At 38.8% G+C, this 20,999-nt stretch overlaps 1 protein-coding gene and 1 long non-coding RNA gene across 5 annotated transcripts in view; one reads left to right on the forward strand and one right to left on the reverse strand.

The window, feature by feature from the left end:
• The window catches only part of LOC138750520 (retinol dehydrogenase 12-like), a 77,967-nt gene that overhangs the window by 35,714 nt on the left and 21,254 nt on the right, over positions 1-20,999 (reverse strand). The window contains exons 1-2 of one of the 4 annotated variants that reach the window (XM_069912601.1): positions 7,399-7,601; positions 608-714 (exon numbers count right to left, since the gene is read on the reverse strand). The exons of 1 other annotated variant lie outside the window; for it this stretch is intronic. In XM_069912601.1, coding sequence (XP_069768702.1) covers positions 608-714; positions 7,399-7,412 — 121 coding nt within the window. In that variant the 5' untranslated portion in view covers positions 7,413-7,601. Of the gene's footprint in view, positions 1-607; positions 715-7,398; positions 7,605-20,999 lie in introns of those variants that run through there. 2 more of the 4 variants (XM_069912622.1, XM_069912615.1) reach the window with 2 other exon arrangements.
• LOC138750537 (uncharacterized) overlaps positions 7,207-20,999 on the forward strand; it is a 43,776-nt gene continuing 29,983 nt past the window's right edge. The window contains exons 1-2 of the long non-coding RNA XR_011349380.1: positions 7,207-7,583; positions 10,494-10,750. This is a non-coding gene — a long non-coding RNA (uncharacterized lncRNA). The remainder of the gene's footprint in view (positions 7,584-10,493; positions 10,751-20,999) is intronic.

Below are 20,999 nucleotides of genomic sequence, written 5' to 3' on the forward strand. Positions count from 1 at the left end.
CACCGAAGCCTCTCGAGTCAAAGCCACAAATTCCCACTCTCCCATTTGGCCGCACCCCCCACCCTCCCCCACCCCCCCCCCCAACTTCCAATGCTTCCCGACTACCCACTCACAATTTTCATCTTGTTTAACTGTACTCATTATTCAGCATCAAGGTCTGCTCACCCAGCAATATGAATTCCAACATTTGATGATATTGTGCAATCCAAAATACAACCGTTACTCTTTTTAATTAAGGACATTGAACAATTTGCACATTAGTATTCAGCATCCTAAGTCAGAAAACAAAGTTCAAACATAGTGTCAAAGTTCTTGACATGGGTCCCTTATTTCACTGTTTTCAAGTCTTGAAACATTGATTTTTATTTTGTACAAATGTGTATAGTTTTTCTTTCTTCCTTCCTTCCCCAACACCCTCCTTTCTCTTCCCTTCCCTTCTAAGACCTAATATATTTCTATGAAATATTTGTTCATTTTATGGTACATTTAAAGTGACAAAATCTTCACCATCATATACTTACTAACGCATGCTCATATAACCAAAGGATACAATTCATACAACCTCTACACTAGTGAGTTAAGGTACTTGTTAGACTAAGTACTGCACCTCTCTTTGCCAAATCTCTTGCAGTCTCTTTTCCAATTCCTGTGTTAGCACCTGTTATTATTACAGTCTTTCCATCCAGTCTGGCAGTTGTCCATTTATCACCTGCTCTGTTGGTGAGAAAGAAAGTTGTAGTTAAATAAGAATTAACATATTGATTTTCCTCAAAGCTTTCTTCCATAACCCCCTCACTTTTCATGGACTAGCTCAATAACTATCTCTTCACCTTTCAGATTTCCTCTGTCCTCTGCATCTCAGACTTCCAATATGTTCTTCACCCAAAATATTATCCCTTTGGACCCTGTGTCCCTGTTTTCAGGGACTATCAACAAGCTGATCTACTCCATGTCCCCATTTTATGGGACTGGTTTTATGCCCAATCACCAGCTGGCTCATACTGGTGCTCAAACTATAGTTTACCCATGGACCCAATCTGGAGTATACATTATGAAAAGTTGAAAATAGCCAGAGTCCAAAGGGTTAATAGAGACTGTAAACAGCCACATCCTGGCATCGATCATTGTGGCAACTTAGTAAAAACTGGATGATAACTAAAAGCATCTGATTTTCATTCAAAAACAAAAAGGCACTTTTCTAATTATTGATTTGCATTCGTAGATTAGACCCCAAGTGAATGCCAATGTGAGTTAGATCCGCCCTTGAGAAAAATGCCAAGAGACAAAAGGGACTTGTTTGAGCTTGTTATTTTTCCCACTGACAGCAGAGTCCTGAAGCTTGTGAAGCCATTAAATAGTGTGTCTTTTTTAATTTACGTGCAAGGTAATGCCCAAGAACTTTTGACTGTAAGCATATTGTCAAACCAAAGTACTTAACTACTTTGTGCTCATTCATAGTTTTATAATGGAAAAAGCTAAATACTGCAGCAGCTAGAAATTGAACTCAAAATAAATTGTTGAAAATACTCAGCAGATCAAGTAGCATAGGTAGAGGCCAATGACCTTACAAAGCTGAAGTAAAATAATAAGCATTGATCAGCATCACTAACTTGCTTCTTCCACAAATGCTGTTAGACCTGGTGAGCATTTTATACATTTAAAACAAGCAAAGTGTTCCAATTCTGAAATGCCTCATATCCAGTGCAAATATTATGGGGTTAAGCACACCTGAGTGTAAATTTAATGATAAATCTAATACCTTTTAAACTAAAATCAATCGGCAAGTTAATCCATCTGTGCTGTATGGCAGACTCTCTACTGGCCAGCATGACAGAGGGGGTCTAAGAAAAGAGATACAAGGACTCTCTGAAGAAATCCCTTGGTGCCTGTAACATTGACCATGTTTGATCTAGCCTCTGATCGCGTGGCCTGGTAACACACCATTCACCAGTCTGTCTGTCCCTTCAAGAACACATGCAGGCTGGCTTGGACGACAAAAGGAGATGGAGAAAGAACTGTTTCACAGCAGCATCAAACAGAGAATAGAATTTCCCTTGTAGCCACTGCTGCCGGGCATGTCTGTCCTGCATTGGCTTTGTCAGCCCAGAGCCTAAAAATAAAAATCCTGCAGTAAATGGATTTGGAATAACAGCTACTCTTCATCCCATTTAATTCAATTCATGATTTCTTTCTACATTAAAACAAATACCAAATCCCAATAATAATACATATTCTTTTATTCAACACTCATTTAGTTCCCTACCTCTTGAGGTCATAGAAGCTGTGTTGATAAATTTATTAAATGGCAACATAGATTAATTTGTGAGCGCTCAAGACTATGACAATTAAGGAAAGAAAACAGTTTTTAGAGGTTCAGCCATAATCATTATTACATGATGGAGCGAGTTTAGAGGACACAATGACCCATCTTTAATAGTTATTACATTACACTAAAATTGACAGTGAGTAAGTAACCTTAGTTTGCATTTCTGCCACATTTAATGAGATTTCTCTCGTAACTCACTGGTCCATGCCTCCATTTCCACAAATCACACCTCAAGATATTTCCCACGTAACAAGAGATTCAATCCCTCCTCATTTTTGGACCCCAACAGTCCTTCAAGGCAAAGCAGCAATTTACTTGCACATCATCCAATCTAGCATTTTGTATTCAGAGCACACAAATGTGGTCACTTCCATAATGGAGAAACCAAATCCTCAGGTAGCTTGTGGAGCACCTCCATTCTGTCCTGAGCTTCCAGGCTCACATCACCGATTGTCCATCCTACTTCTACTCTAATGAATAGAGCTGAGGAACAGCATCTCCAATGCTGTTTGGGCTGTTACAAACTGCACGTAATCAGTAGCAATAGACAATGAACCACACAGTGTTTAATTTTAAAACGTGTGTGCACCTTCCAAGACCCTTGCACTGGTCTCTCCAAATGACCTTCACTGTTCGTCACACTCAAAAAGCAAAGTGCTTCCCAAAAGACCCTCCTGGCAGTGGTCAATCCACTGAAAAGACCCAGTCATTCAGAAAATGCTTTGCCCCAAATTACACGCAAAAAATGACTGGCCACAAGAGCTTCTTCAAAAAGCTATTTTCTCTTCAGCCATCAGAACGGTTCTCCCCTGCAAAAATCACAATGTCTTTGCAAATGTATTGAATGTGGAACTGTGACAGGCCTTCCTTCAGTTCTTCCAATGCATCAAATTGTTATTGGGCTGTGACTTTTGTGATGGTGCTTGTAGGAAATGTTAACTGTGACTATTCAGTTCCTCCTGTCTATATTATCCCTTACAGAGATAATCCAATTTTACTAAAACAGGAGCTCGTAATAGGGCACATCTCATTTGAACATCTGGAGAGAAAAAGGTACCAAGATCCAGGAATTAGGGTGAACATTTTTGGAGTACAAGTACAGAATCTATTATATGATATCCTTGGGACCAGACATTTTTCAGTATACAGAATTTTTTGGACAATAGAATAGCAACAGCACTACGTTAATTAATTGCACTGATTTCAGATTTGCACAAAAACCTGAAGGGTCTCTGGATGGGGGTGGGGGGGGTGGGGGTGTTGTCGCAGCAGCACTGGTCCTGGTGTTGGGAAGGGGGGGAATTCACACCAGAAACCCTGGCAAATTTCTGCAGAGTTGTGGTGGAAAATGTACTGACTGGCTGCATCTGGGTCTGGTATGGGGACACCTGAGCGTATGGGGATACCCGAGTGTAAAGCACTACAAAAAGTAGTGAACACAGACTAGAGCATCACATGCAAAAACAGCCCCCACCATCGAGAATATCCACAGAGCAGCAGCAATCATCAAGAAACCACACCACCCAGCACTTAGTTTTTGCTGCTATTATCACGAAAGAGGTATAGGCGCCACAAGACTCACACCACTAGGTTCAGGAACAGTTGCTACCGCTCTACAACAAACTCAATCAGAGACTCATTTAAGGACTCCTACATTAATTTTTTCTCTCTCTTGCTCAGTTTGTTTACATTAATTTCTGTTTACAGTTGTTTTTTTTGCATGTATGTACTGTGTGGTTTTTTTCTGCACTAGTGTTAAGTGGTATTTCTGCCTTGTCCACAGAAATGCAATCTCAGGGTTGTTTGTAATGTTATGCATGTTCTCTGACAATAAATCTGAAATTTAATGTACATTAAAAGATAATTGATAAAAATGCATTTTTTTAAAAAATCCCAAGATATCCAATCTTTATGATTTAAAAAAAAACAAGTCTGATTCTGTAGGAAGGGCAGCAAAGCTGATAAAAAAAAAAATTAGTTCAATATCAGTCTCACCCAGAGAGGAGAAATTAAATTGATTAGCAAGGAGAAAGAAAAACTAAGCTACAGATCCAGTCTGTGCAGCTAAATAATATTTCTTAAAATCAGGCAGTTTTAACCCTCCCAATTTTTTCCATGGAGATTCTGGATATCTTGCCTGACCATAAAAATTAATGCACATGTCCATTTAATTTTTTTTTTTTTAAAGTAGGTAAAAGGATAGGTAATGATTGAAAAATATATTGAAGTCTTGGCATTATATTCATTTTAATACAATTGACTCTGCCCAGCAATGTGATTGACAGATTCATCCATTTAAATAAGTATTCAATTTTCCACAGCAAGGGGAGATAATTAAATTTACATAAATCCTTTAAATTATGATTAATTTGATCCCCAAATATTTCATTTCTGTTTTAACCAAATTTGATATTGAGTATAGTCTGTGATAGCTAAAGGTAAAATTTCACTTTTGTCCCAATTTATTTTATAACCAGAGACTATACGATAATTATCCAGTACAGTCCTGAGCTTAACCGAGGAACTGGCCGGGTCACCCAAATATCATTCATCATCTGCAAATAAATTTATTTTGTCTTCTTCCTGGTCCACTTTAAATGCCTTTATATCTGGATCCAATCTGATAAGCTCAGCTAACGGCTCTATTGCCCAGACAAATAGAGCTGGAGATAACAGGCAACCTTGACTAGTGGATCTGTACAAATTGAAAAAAATCTGTCTATTCGTTATTATTTTGGCTTTAGTTCGATGATAAAGAGCTCTTATACAATTTATGAATATTATGAAAACAAATACTCCTCTATTGAGGCATATATTTTATGTCTGAGACAAGATCAAACAATTTATTGCACTAAAAGAGGGATCATCCTCAAAGACACCGTTATTTCAAAATAATAAACACCTATGACTTTGGGGAATAAAATTTTAAACACCTGGTACCAAAATGGTCTCAGGTGTATTGAGGATTGTTACAATCAATAGAGGCTATTCAGTTCTTTTGAGACACTAAAAAAATATAATTTGACTAACAGAACATTCTTCTGCCAACTCCAATTACGATCTTTTTTAAAGGGCTATGTTGGGACCATCATTGGCCCTACCAATGTGCACAGACATAGAGATTCTAATTTGAAAGGGGAATGTAACAAAATTTATTTCTACTATGTATTTTCTGCTGTCCAAAAATTGGGCAACAGATCTTGAGAGAGATTTGGGCATTGTAATTGATCAATAATGCTGGTCAAATTTATGCTTGGATAGTATGACAGTTCTTACAAATTTAAGATATAGAATGATACATTTTAATTTTATTTTTACAACAACTATATCTCACAACTCAAAGGTTACATAATAGTAAATCAGAAATCTAAAAAATACATTTTAGGAATGGCATAGATATTGGTACTTTTATACATTCTACCTGGTTATGCATGAAATTAAGCCTTTTTTTATAAATGTGGGGGAAATATTAACAAAAATTATGGGAGGGAGGGACAGAAGGACTTGCCTCTTGATTCGTAATTTTTCCTTTTGCGGAACTTGGCTGTCATGAATGTTAACTTCCCCAAAAGTAAATCCAAATTTTTTTTTAAAAATTGCTTTGGCAAAAGTCAGGAAATCTATAATGGTAACATGGAAATTAGATTCCCTCTTACATATTGTTGGAATATGGAAATGCAAAGTTGTATACCCCTGGAGAAAATTACTTATAATCTTAGAAATTAATATAAAATGCTCATAGATATTTGGCAGCCTTATCTGAATTATTTAAATGCCCAAATAGTTTCTGTTTCATCTATTTATTAAATATTTTATCATTTATTAGTAATTTACTATTTTTATCTTTTTTGATTGTATTATTGTATATTCATTCAGTGTGGTTTTCTTAAAAATTAAAAATATAATTTTAAAAAATGAGAAAAAAAACATTTTTATCATAACATCATCTCCATTCTGAAGTGAACCATAAATAACATGTATTATTGTATATTCAGTGTGGTTTTCTCAAAAATTAAAAATCTCATTTTAAAAAATGAGAAAAAATTTTTTTTATCATAACATCATCTCCATTCTGAAGTGTACCATAAATATGCCTAACTTAATGATAAAGACCAGAAAGTAATCAAGATTGCAGAAAATCTACACAGGAAGAGGCACTTTTGCCCATCCATCCTGTGCCAGTTCAATAAGGCTGGTTAATCTGTTACACAACTCATCAGAAAGAAACAGATTGGATGCTGGAAATCTGGAATAAAAGCCCCAAGTACTGGAAACACTCAGTTAGCTTCTGCAGAGACAGCATTTGACACTGATAACATTTCCAATAAAGTTTATGCACCAAGATCATCAACATGAAATGTTAAATTTTATTTTCCTTTCCCATGAATGCTGAGGCATTACTAAGTTTCTCCTCACCCATTGATTCTCAGTCGATACAAAGCTCTTCCGAATCACAACTTGGATCTCATCCATTAAGCACAGTGGACAGGATTTTTACAACAGGATTAAAAAAAAATAAGAACAACAGTTCATTTAGATCTTCAATTCTTCAGCCAAACCACCCAACTTCTACTATACAGAATTGGATTGAGAACTGAAAACACCCAGGCCAGGCAGTATCTGTGCCTAGCAAAGTAAGAGTAAAAGTTTCAGGTCTAAACACTCTTGCCCCCCCCCACAAAATAAATGCCCTGTGAAAATAACATATGGGCAACACTTGAACTATGATAACTACGTGGTGCCCCCAGACAAATGGTGAGGATTACAGAATAACATCAGAATGAGTGGATTGACTGCCAGTCACTGCAACCAACAAACACCACTGAGCCAAACGGTGAAGTAACACCCATATAACCATTTTAAAAAACAGACGAAAGCAGTAAACATTAAACGTCCACCATGCAAATGTTTAAAAAAGTTACACGGAGAAAATACTTAGGTCACTTAGTTAAGCTACTCTTCAAAATTCAGAGTTTTGCTCGCCTGTCAAACAAGCGGGCGATATTTCACTTTCTTTAAATGGACTGTCACTCCCCAGCGGACTGGGAAGTGGTGTCCAAGCTCCCGTTTACCTGTCATCCCCCATGTCGACGAACTGCCTTCCACCAGAACCGACTTCGTGCCAAGATGCTCGATGCCTGGGTCCTAATCCCTACGTCACGGAGCCCGGGGGCTCGCTCACGTGATGGTCCCCAGTCAGCCAATCGCATTCTCCCAGTAAGGCGGCTCCGGCTCTTCGACGGGGAGAAAGAAACAGGTGGATTGAGTTTGTTGGCTGTGGTTCCTGTCATGTTTGGTGGCCGCTTGTGTTTAGTTTTATTGGTAGCAGGCAGAGAGCGCGCGGCCTTGTTATTGGCTATCAAACTTCCGTTGTTACCCAACAAAGTGGGCTATTGCCATGGTGACGGCGGCCTGGTCGACGAGCGCAGCCGGGTGGAGGGCATTCATTCCTCCCGCCCGAGCGCGTTACATCTCGTTCTCCTACCCCCCCCCCCCCCCACCTCTTTTATCCACGGATTGCCTCCTGCCTGTGGGACTGTGCTTCTGCTCCTCCCCTCACCATTTTGTTCGTGCGCCTGCCCACATTTTGTTCATCCCATATTGAAGGGTTCAAGCCCGAAACATTCATTATGTATCTTTTGCGTGACTGTTTGAACTGCTGAGTTACTCCAGCACTTCCTTTCCGTTGTGTTAAGGACTGTGAACTTGGTCTGTGGTGAGCCCCAATTCGTTCTCCCAGGCTTCTCCTTGACAGGGGAGGGTTCGCCCTCTCTGATTATAGAGACACTTTCCAGGTTCTGGTATTCCCTAATTTCAAAATGTGCCATCTTCAAGGAAACTTGGGGAGAATATTCTGAATTACTATCTTATTAATCCAATAAACCAAACTTGATAGATGTAGCTTTGTTGATAAAACAGATAAACATTTTGCATAACTTGAAATTAAGATTTTTATAACGACAAAGAAAGCATATATTGTATTTAAATATATAATATTCAATTTTAAAGAGATATACAAGAAGAAATAAGACAAATTCAAACAAAATAATTCCAAGCTCATGTCTCCTTCATACTTCGTCAAAGAATGAGATGCAAGCTCTTAGTCCACGTGGATATTACATCATAGTCACTGTGGTAACACTACAAAGAATAGTCTTAAAGAGATAAATACAAGGTTTTAGCCTTTATATTCCGGCCCTAATGACGAACTGTCATTCAGTTTTCAATCATATCTTTACTATAATTGCCATAAGGCCATCATAACTATTGTAAAAAAAATCTCAATCTTCTGATGGTATTTTCACTTGATGAAACATCGCTTCAATATCTACAGCAATTACAATAGGTTCTTTACAAAATCTTATCAGAACACCTATTAAACTACTGGTTAAGTCTGGACCTTGTAAAAGTTGAGAATTCAATGAAACTCCTTGAAATGATGCTCCACAATCAAATAGTTTCTCTTTTGTAGATGTATAACTCCGTGATGAGGTAAATACCATTTTCCACCATCTTTACATTCCAATATATCTTCTGATACCTTTTCTATATAACCCTTGGTTATCATGTCCAACATGATATTTGTATATTCCAAATAAAGGGAAGAATTTATCTTTAAATTCAGCATTCGCTGTTCTGTAATTATTTTATTATCTGGGATACAAATTTCCCTTTTCTTCAAAGGTAATGCTGTACAGTAATGATCTTCAACATGTTTAACAGAATTTAACAATAAATCCAGAAATTGCTTGTCCTCCTTCGAAGGTTCTTGAATATCTGTGAGACATTCAGGAAAATCAATTTTAAACTGTTGTTCCCACAAATCATTGTTTTACATTTACATTCAACGGCTCCTCCCCCGGGGACCTGTATATAACCCTGGTTTCCCGTCTAGACCCTGATCCCATCTGAAGCCTGTTCATGAACCCTACCTGTGTTGTAAGCTAATAAAAGTGTTAGTTCTCTGTCCAGATGAGTGTGAGCATTTATCTACACTACAACTTTATTAGCTTACAAACAAGGATGGAGGCGTTGCTCAAGCCCAGTATGCTGTTGATAGACCCCCAGTCTCTCGACATGGCTAAGGAGTTCACACATTGGCTAGACTGCTTCCAGGCCTACCTGAATGTGACCAGGGACATCTTCCATACAGAGGAGCTCCAGAGGTCAGTGCTCATCTCAAGGGTAGAGATGAAGGGGTACGCAGTAGTCCGAGACTGCCCGACATACAAGACCACTGTCGAAGTGCTGAAGGCCCACTATATGAAGGCCCTGAACGAGGTCCTAGAGAGGCACTGACTCACCCTACACCACCAACGGCCCAGAGAGTCGATTGACGACTACCTTCTGGATCTGTGGATGCTGGCTAAGTGCAGGTATGAGGTCACTTCAGGCTGCATCTGGGAAGATGAACAGATTCAGGACACCCTAGTCTCGGGTCCGCTCGAGGTGTGCGAGGGAGCAACTGCTCGAGTCGGGAAGGAAAGACCTCTCTAGCCACGTTGACCTGACCAAATCACTGGAATAGGCCAGTCTCGAGAATGACGACTTGGAGGCCAGTGAATTCGCGGTCTCGGGAGAGCACCTCCAAGGACCGGATGCTCCCTCTATGGTGGCCCCCCTTCTAATGGCTGCCACTGTTTGAGCCAGCAGGCTCAGTGGCCATCTTGCAGCACCCTGATTTTGAATTCAGCGTTATCCTCATCAGAGGAGGAGGAAGGAGGGTGACCATCTTATATCTTGGTCGACTCAGGACAGAGGGGGCCACTCCAGGGAAGAACACAGCATCTCCAGTGACCTGGCATCACTGTTCCTCGATCAGCATAGACCTCACCAGGTCAACAACTCAAAGGTGACGGTGAAGGTAAACAGACATTCGACCAAATGCCTGATTGACACAGGCTCCACAGAAAGTTTCATAGACTCACGGACTGTGCAAAAATATAACTTAAAAATGTAGCCCTCTAATTACTGAATCTTCCTAGCATCCCAGTCCCATTCAGTGCATATACAGAAACATTGTATAGTTCATCTGTCATTTGAAGGGGGAAATTGTAAATTTTGGATGTACATTTTAGATGAATTGTGTGCTCCAATATTGTTGGGTCTGGATTTCCTGTGTCACCTCAAAAACATGACCTTGGAGTTTTCTCATCTCGTTCTCCAGTAACAGTACGGAACAGAGGGCCCTCAAAACCAGAACCCACGCAGCCTCTCCACGCTGAACATTGACCCTCTGCTCCTGTTCCCAAACCTGTCTGCCGACAGTAAGCCCATCGCCACCAAGAGCAGGAGGTACAGCACGGCAGACAGGGAGTTCATAAAGACAGAGACCCAGTGCCTGCTGGAGGAGGGGATCATCGAACCCAGCACCAGCCTTTGGAGAGCACAAGTGGTGGTAGTAATGGGAGAAAACAAGTCCAGGTTAGTGATTGACTATAGCCAAACAACAACAGATACACACTCCTAGATGCATACCCCCTCCCTCGCATTTCAGATATGGTGAACAAAATCGCGCAGTCTCAGGTCTATTTGACCATCCACCTGAAAGCTGCCTATCACCAGCTGCCAATCCGTTCTGAGGACCGGCCATACACAGCAATTGAGGTTAATGATCAACTTTATCAGTTCCAGCGGCAGATGGACAGGATTATGGACGATTACAGGTTGAAGGCTACCTTCCCTTACCTTGACAAAGTCACCATCTGTGTCCACACCATGGAAGACCATGATGCCAATCTTCAGAGTTTTCTCCACGCAGTAAGAGCCCTGAATCTCACTTATAATTCTGACAAACGTGTATTCAGGACTACTCAACTGGCTATCCTTGACTACATGGTGGAGAATGGCATCATTGGCCCTGACCCTTATAGAATGTGCCCCCTGTTAGAGATTCCCTTCCCCAGAACCACAAAAGCTTTGAGGAGATGCCTGAGGGTTTTCCTCATATTACGCCCAGTGGCTCCCTCAATACTCTGACAAGGTTTGTCCCCTCTTAAAGGTCACCACTTTCCCCCTTTGGCTGAAGCCCAGATGGCTTTTAATTACCTCCCAAGTTACATTGCGAAAGCCGCCATGGACACGGTAGATGAGAATGTACCTTTTCAAGTGGAAAATGATGCTTTGGACATAGCCCTGGCCACTACTCTGTATGAGGTGGTCAGGTCGGTTGCCTTTTTCTCATGGATGCTTCAAGGCCACGAGCTCCAGAACCTGTCTGGAAAAGAAGCCTCAGGCCATTGTAGAAGCTATAAGGCACTGGAGCCACTACCTTGATAGTAGAAGATTTATGTTCCTCATGGACAAATGCTCTGTGCATTCATGTTCAGCAATGCTAAGGGAAAAAAATCAAGAATGACAAAATTTTCCAGGTGGAGGATCAAACTCTCCACCTCCAGTTTTGACATCACCTACCAGCCAGGGGCTATTGATGACCCTCCAGATGCCTTATCCAGGGGAGGCTGTGCCTCTACACACACTGGTCAACTGCGGATCATACACAATGATCTCTGCCATCCAGGGGTCACCCACATGGCTCATTTTGTCAAGCCTCGCAATTTGCCCTACTCAATAGAAGATGTCAGAGAAATGACCAGGTCATGCCAGGTCTGTGCTGAGTGTAGGCCGCACTTTTTTCATCCTGCAACAGTGCACCTGATTAAATCATCCAGGCCCTTTGAACTGCTCAGCATCAATTTTAAGGGACCTTCCCTCCTCCACGAATGGGAACACCCACTTTCTCTTGGTCATTGATGTGTACTCCCACTTCCCATTCACTATCCCATGCTCAGTCATGTCCACCTCGTCTGTTATGAAGACCTGGCACTCTTTTCACCCTGTTCGGGTATCCCGGCTATGTTCATAGTGACCGGGGCTCAGCCTTCATGAGTGATGAGCTGCGTCAGTACCTGCTGGTTGAGGGGCATCGCATCCAGCAGGACTACCAGTTACATCCCCGGAAGAACAGGCAGGTTGAAAAAGAGAATGCCATGATCTGGAAGGCTGTCAAACTTTCCCTGAACCAAAGAGGCCTTCCAGGCTCACGCTGGCAGGATGTCCTCCCCATTGCGCTCCACTAAATTCAGTCACTACTCTGCACTGTGACCAATGCTACTCTTCATGAGCACAGAAGTTCGGCATCAGGGACTACACTCCCAGCCTGGCTCACTAGTCCTGGTCCGGTCCTTCTCAAGAAGCACGTGAGGAGAAGCAAGACTGACCCCCTGGTGGAAAGGGTGATTTGTCACTGGTTTCCTATCTGAGTTTTATAGAGTTTAAGGACTTATTAATTCCTCCATTTATGGAAGTATGACAGGCAGCTGAAGCACATACTTTACCGGAATCTTTTAATATGGCAATAGTAATACCAAAAAAGGACAGTGATCATTTAAAACCAACATCATATAGACTAATTTCATTGTTAAATGCAGACTATAAAATAGTAGCAAAAATTATTTTGCCAGAATTGATAAATATGGACCAGGCCAGCTTTGGTAAAAAGAGAAAATTAGCAGATAATGTGACAAGATTATTGAGTATCAGTTGGTGCAAAAGAGAGGAGACCTAAGTGTAGCAGTGGCCTTAGATGTTGAAAAAACATTTGATAGGTTAGAATAGGATTTTTTAATTCAAAGTACTTGATAAATATTGATTGGGACCAATATTTCCTAACTGGATTAAAGCTTTATATAATGGACCAGTAGCAAAAGTTATAACCAATGGACAAATGTCCATATCTTTTCAATTAACTAGGTCTAGTAGACAAGAATGTCCATTACCTCCAGCTTCTTTTTTATTTTTAGCAATTGAACCATCAGTAGAATTAGTTTGGTCTGATCCTGAAATTCAAGGTTTTAGAATTGACACAGAGAAATATAAGATTATTTGTTTGCAGATGATGTAAGAATTTACTTGGCAGAACTTGAAAATTTGTTGTGTAAATTGTATTTAAGATTAAAAGAATATGGAACAGTATCTGGAAATAAGGTAAATTGGGATAAAAGTGAGATTATGCCACTTACTGGAGGTGATTATACTCAGTGTAAAAGAGACTCAATTTAAAAGGCCATTGAATAGAATAAAATATTTAGGGACATGAGTAGATAATAATTTAAATAATATTATATTGTAGCAACTGTCTCACAATCTGAAATGAAGAACGAGAAAATTATAAGACTGTTTACTCAGTCACACGCAGCTTTTTAAAACCCTGCATGTTTCAAATGATGTCATCGCATTTTGACATCATGACATCACTCGGAATCTTCCGAGTCAGTTCATTTAAGCCTCCAGTGAGCTGCAATAATATATAAATTAAATTATACCCCTTTACTTAAGAAAGTTGATAATGATTTTAAAAAATGGATGGAATTGCCAATAACATTATTGAGAAGAGCTATTTGTATAAAAATAAATATAATTCCAAGAGTGCAATCTTTTTCAAATAGTACCGATATCTCTTCCACAAAAATATTTTCAGGAACTAAATAAATATGTAAGGAAATTTATTTGGAAGAGCAAGATATCATTAGAAAAAATAACATGGAAATATGAATTGGGAGGTTTGCAACTTCCAAATTAAAAAAAAAATTATTATAGAGCCACACAAATGAGATTTCTCTCTTCCTTTTATGAAGAAGGAGAGAAACCAGCATGGATCAAAATAGAGATGGATAAGATAGTGAGAAGACATCAGAAGATTTTATATATAAATGGGAACTGAGACTAATATTGAATGATAGAGATATACCTCTGTTGAAACATTTAATTAATATCTGGAACAAAGTAAACAATTAAATTGGAATAAAGAATTATGGGTTAATTAGAATGCCTTTGATTCAAAATACTTGGTCTCTAAAGGAATTAGAAATATAGATTGTTATGAAGGACAAGATTTAATGTAATTTAATCAATTAAAGGATAAATATGTTATACAAATCATACAATATTTTGTTATTATCAGTTAAAAGCATATTTGTGATATAAATTGGGTCCAACAATGTTATTGCCTGAAAGAAGTGAAATAGAAACTTTGATTTCTAATAGATTTATTAAGAAATTTACATCTGCTATGTACATACTATTCCAAAAAGGAACTTTGAAGCAGGGAATACACAAATCTAGATAAAGATGGGAAATGGAATTGAACACAAATATTGTGGACAAAAATTGGCAGGAATTATGTTACTATAGCATAACAAATGCATTAAATATTAAATATAGGTTGGTTCAATATCATTTTTTGCATCAATTGTACCTTACTGCACAAAAAGTAAATAGATTGAAAGCAGATTTATCAGATAAATGTTTGAGATGTAATCAAGAGATAGGTACTTTTTTGCATTCTATATGGTCATGTTCAAAATTGAGACTGTTTTGGATAGCATTAGGAAAATTTTTAGAAAAAGTTACAGGAGTTATATTTCCACAAGATCCAATGCTTTTTTTATTGGGCAATTTTTTTAATGGTAAGATCAAGGTTGCGATTGAATTTTTTTCCAAAAGAAATTTATGAAAATTGCATTAGCAATTGCAAGACAATTTCCAGTGACATGGAAATCAGATTCCCATTTATGAATGGAAAACTTGCATGCAGAAATATGTAGTTGTATACCTGTTGAGAAAATTAGATACAATTTAAGGAATAAATATGAAGTTTTTCTGAAAATATTGCATCCATAAGTAGGTATGAATTTATAAGAGATTTCACTGAATCTCGCAAAAATCTTTCTCTCCTTGGATAAATAAAGGATGGTATTGAAGGCAAAGTTGTGTAAATGATGATGGTATTTTGCTAACAAGCTTTAACTTTTCCTTTTTTCTTCTTTTTTTAATCTTTGTATATATCTTTTTTTTCTTTATTTTGGGGATTATTTTTTGTGGAGGGGGTTTGTGAGGTTTAATGGGGTATAGTTTGTAACATGTATAATTAATTTGGATATTTGAGTTTTTCTATATTTGGATACTAAAACATGTTTGAAATTTTTAAATAAAATATTCATTAAACAGTGCATGCATGAACATTCTGAAATTGCTCGGTTTCTTGGGGGATTTTGTCAACCATTTTGGGATGTAATGCTGTTATAAAAATGGAAGGTGTTACAAATTGATAACGAATATGGACACATCTCCAGCTTAAATAGCTTTGGTAGTAATACCAAATCAATATGCCCTTGGATTGGTGCTGATCTTCATCAGCTAAAAATCCATGGAATGTGAGCACACCAAAGAGTTTTGATGATAAATTAATGACATGCCATATTCCTGATCTTGGAATCTCAGTTGGCTAAACTTGATCATAAGGTAACTTAGCCTTTTGTCCTGCTCCATCTTTCATAAAACTCATATGGATGTTCAATTTTACTGCTAGTTTCCTGTGCTATGCCCATATTCCTTAATTCTCAATAAGTTTTGATTCCTACTTTGGATGAACCCAATGACTATACCTCAATAGCCCGAAATAGTAGAGAGTTACAAAGATTCATTATCCTTAAGTTAAGAAATGTCTCCTCATCTCTATCTCTTTTTTTAAAATCTGGGAGAATACAGACTTCAGCTATTTCTCCTCATACAGTAAGACCACCATTCTTAGTCCAAAGTCTGATCACTGCATTTCCGCTATGCCAAGTACAAGTTTGCTTATATAAGGCTAGAATTGTACACGTAGGGTGTGGGAGTGCTAGCAATGAATCCAATGACTCTCAGAGTCTCTGAAGGGTCTCTCTTTTGCTTCTCTTTCTCCTATTATTAGGGGCAATGAGCAATGCAGATGGTGACTCTTTCCCTTTTGGCTGACAAAAATTGAAGTATATCATGTATATTGTATAACAATAAAAGGAACCTTTGAACATGATAATTCAGATGCAGTGTCACTAAGAAGTTCCTTGCTCCTATATTCAAACCTTCCTGAAGTAAAGGCTTTCCCAATCACTGTCCTACTATTGGCTTTTGGAGACTCTTCTACATCCATATAGCCTTTTTACTGCTTTATATAATTTTATTTTTGATATAAGATATATCCACGGCAAACTACTAATTGAATGGAGTCCTGTTAATTGGGATTTGTGCTTCCCTCTATACACCGACTCAGAAGCTGGGGCTATTGGCTAATGAAATGGCTAAGGGGCTTCAAGCAGCTGGGAAGGTTGTGTCAGCGGAGATGGTTGCCATGCGTACAGTGTTAATCCAGAATCAAATGAACCCTTAGTATTGTGGCTGGTAGTGAGGAGGCATGTAAGATTATAGGTCAAGGCTACTGTATGAACAGCTCTGACAACATCACTAAATAGGTGAACCACATGCAAAGAAAGTGATATAGGACTCACGAGAAATTGATATGAAATTCCTGACCCCCACACTTATCCTTTGCACAATGCTTTGCTATTGGATGGATATAGTGGCTGGAGAAAAAAACTTTTTATGCTCCCAGCTACCCTTGTAGATATACTGTTTCTGTGCTCCCCAAGAATCCCCCACAGCCCTTTTTGTGATTATCTTTTTTTGTTATGGTCCTTCTCAGGGGTACTGTCTTGATAAAATGTGTACAACTAAACACCTTTAACAGTATAATCTAATTAGTTATCATGGAATGATAAAAGTGGGGGGGGGGGGGGATGAGAGTATCAAGGGTTAAATAAGCAAGCATTGCAATAGTGTGCTAAGACCTTCTGTTAAGCAATGACCCCTGTTAAATAATAACAGGAGGGTTAAGCAATACCCCTCTAAGTAAAGATAGGTGATGAATTTTTATTCCAGTATTATTCCAGCTGTTTAAGCCAATTAATGCAATATCTGGGCACATGTGATTCTATTTGACAAGCCAAGCAGTTTTGGATGAACTTTGTATGTCATGTGGTCTCAGATATGAAGCAAAATCTATGAATGTGTAACTGTTTTAAGTTGTTTACTGCAGGGGATAAAAAGCCTGTAATGTGTGGACATTATTCCTTACTCTGTTAAGCCTGACTCTGCTCTGAGTGAGATGGAGACAACTAGATAGAGTAAGTCTCCGCAGAAGAAAATAAAGTCTGTTATTGTAATAGAACAACAGTATTTGACTCAGTATTTGCTAAACCAGACTGAGGGCAAAAGAACTCAAAATTATCAACTCTATGACTCCATATCCTAACAGCGCTCTGTGACATACCAAAAGCTGTCCTATCAAGCGAAAACCCTTGTCACAAACATCTAATGGATACAATAACCTACGGCATACTTATATAATGTCACTTCAAATTGTGATGTACATTTGATCGAGTTGTTGACATTATATAAATTTTGCTGATTTCAGTTGATTCTGCAATGTTACCCAAACGTTGCCCAATAGTGTCCTGATCTGAAATGAGTGCTTTAATATAACCTTCCCTGCCAAGGTTACTGAAGCAGGTTATCAGTTTTATATTCCATTCAGACACTTGTTCAATCTAAACCAGACAGATTCCCGTTACATTTCTGGTCTCACTGCAACCACTGAAATGGCAGTCAGCAATGTGATAAGATGAATCCTCAATGACTGTAATCATAATACATTCTCCTGTATGAAGGTGTGTTAGTTCCCTCTCATCATTCGAAAGATAAGCTGCTTGTAACTCCGTAATGTTACACGCTGCTGGTGAAAAGCTGCCAAACCTGCAACTTTGACTTTCTTACTCCATCCACAGTTGCTACTTGCCCTTTTGAAAATTTCCAGAGATTTTGTTTTTTAGTTAAGAGGAAGGATTTGTTTAGAAACAATAATTATGGACTGAATTAACTGTCACTTGGACAAGTGTGGATGGATTGGAAAATGTCACTTTAGATTTGTTGAGATTAAACCATGTCCAACTTTAGCCCAATAGATTTTTTAAAATAAAATGCAATGTCTATGAGGGAAATTGAATTAATGTGATATACTGTATATGAACATCCAAGAAGTAGTTGATAAAGGGACATATAATGCTTGCCATTACTGAAGTAAGGCCAAGAATAAAAGGAGTTACAGCAGTATAGATAGAGAATTGGATGTTAAGAATAGTGGTGAAAGGTTCTCTTCTCCTACCCCACCAGCCTCCATATGCAATGGATCATCCTTCAGCTTCAACTACTTCCACAATTAGACACATCTTTCCCTCCCCTTTCACAATTTTGAAGTTACCGGACGTTTGCAATTCTCTGTTCTGCTTTTCTTTCTCCTTCCCTTCCCTTCTCATGACACTTCACCAGCCAACCACAGGAGATGCAACACCCATCCTTTTACTTCTTCCTTTCCCGCAATCCAGTGAATAAAACAGTCCTTGCAGGTGAGGCAAAGATTCACGTGCGCTTCTCTCAATCTGGTGTACTGGATTCAGGATTCACAATACAAAATGGAAAAAAATCAAACACAGATAGGTACAGCATCTATGTTGCATTCACTGAGCTTCCTGTTCTTTGCCACGTTAATTATCTTCTCCAACCTATCCATCTATCCTCCTATTTTTCAGAAGTTCAAGAAAAAAAAGTTACATACAAGATATACATCAAAGTTTGCCAATCATAAAGCGAAAGAGCCAAAGCTAATGATTTCCTGGCACATCCAATGATAAGGAAAAGAAAAGCAAAAGAGAATCCCTTCAGAGACATGAGTGCCTATGGATTTGCCTCCAGTGCTCCCGCAGCCTCTGCAGCCACAAAAACACCTTTTCAATTCATTGGCAACTCAAGTTCCAGATCCAAACCTGATACGATCAGGGAGCTTTCAGCACCCAAGATCCTTTGGGAACCCTTCTTGCCCTCAGCACCCTCTCAAATCTTGGTTTTGATATCTGGTTCCTATGAGCCAGTCTCCTACAACCATCAGCTTGTATGAGTCCTTCAACCATGTTTCCTGCAGCCCACAGCCTTTGGAGTCCATCAGCCACTAAGCCCCATCGCTGGTCTGCTGCTGCGATCACCTTCATGTCGGGTCATCTTCCAGTTTTCTCCTCAAGATTGCAAAGTTTTTTTGACAATAGACAAGTCTACCGTGGAGTTCCCCAAGGGTCAGTACTAGAACCACTGTTGTTAGTGTTATGATACATTGGTGAACAGGGCATAAATTCCAAATTTGCAGAAGATACATACTTTTAAGTGTAGTGAACTGTGCGGAAGATAATAATAGGCTTGAAAGGGAGAGAGACAGGTTGGAAGAATGGGCAGAAAAATGCAGATTAGGTTTAATGCTGAGAAACAGCATGTTGCATTTCAGTAGGAAGAGTAAAAAGGGGCAGTATAAAAAGGGCATATTTCTAAAAGGGATATAAGAACAGAAGATAGGGGGTTATGTACATAGTTTATTGAAAGTGGCAGTGCATCTAAAAAGTATGTATGGTCCTGAGTTTCATAAATAGAGGCATAGAGTACAAAGATAAGGAAGTAATGAGGAATCTACAGTAAAATCCCTATTATCTGGCAACTACAGAGATCGCAGATTTCAGATATGCACATTTTCCCCTTGTCTGAGACTCACTCTTCCAATGCATAACCAATTGACCTGTATTAGGAAAACATCATTTAAAAGACAAAGTGCAAAATTTAAAAGTAATTTTAAAAATCAGTATTTAATCATGTCGAATTACTTTAATCATGTAATTCTTGTAACTTAAAATTTAAATTAGAACCCCAGTCACTGGTGCTAGCCACAATGGCAACCATGCTGCCGTCATAATTAACCCCCTCCACTCACACTGACAACCTCACTCACCTCCACACCAGTGTCCCGGTCAAGCCCTGGCGCAACCCAACCCCTCCACGCAAGTGTCCTGGATAGGCCCTCGGCTCATATTCCTTTAAATTTAGACCTGATTCACAAGCACTGTAACAGTGTTGTGCTGGCTGCTTCACTAATTGGGCCCCATAATTTTTCCCATCTCCTCAAAGTTTACAGAGAAAACCTTACAAATATACCTAATATGAATAAAGATAAATAGTCTTACTAGGCAGTGATAGGGAGACACTTGGGAAAGCTGTTCCAGCAGAGAGTAGCATCAAGCATCTCTTCATCCTGGATGGTGCCACTCTATTCAAACAAAACTTTATTGAAATTATATTCAAACAGCTGCTGTGGGTGGGGCATAACCAGAGTGCTCTTTTGGCTGAATGTGTTTGCTCCCAATGGGTTGTGTGTTGCTTTGAGTTTCTGGTTGATTGAGTGCATACTTTATATGAAAATTGTAAATGCTTTAGTGAAGGTACAGAAGGGATTTACTAAAATACTCTTAGAATTGAGGAATTTTAGTAAAAAAAGAGATTGGATTAACTACAGTTATTCTTCTTGGAACAGAAGGTAGATGGAGAAAACCTGAATAAGGTTAAAATGTGGAATTAACTGCTGGGCATTAGTGGAAGCATATTTGATTATAATATTTGTTATGAGCCCAGAGGACCCCAAAACCCAGCAGCAATAGATATTCACCAAGACAAATGGTTACTTAAACAAAAGTTGCTTTTAATTATCTTTAAACATGAAAAGAGAATCACACTTGAACTTATCACTATTAACTTAACTAACCTAACTTAACTCCCTTCTAATTCTAAGTGCACGTATATGTAATGTGTGTGTAAGTTCAGAAACGTTCTTTGGTTCACAGTCCAACCTCACCTCTCATTCCTCCAAGTTCACTGGTTGCAAGCAATTCTGATACTGTGCACAGAATTTAACATTTATGATGTTCACTAG

The sequence above is a fragment of the Narcine bancroftii genome, chromosome 1, assembly GCF_036971445.1.
Source record: "Narcine bancroftii isolate sNarBan1 chromosome 1, sNarBan1.hap1, whole genome shotgun sequence".
Lineage (NCBI taxonomy): Eukaryota > Metazoa > Chordata > Chondrichthyes > Torpediniformes > Narcinidae > Narcine > Narcine bancroftii.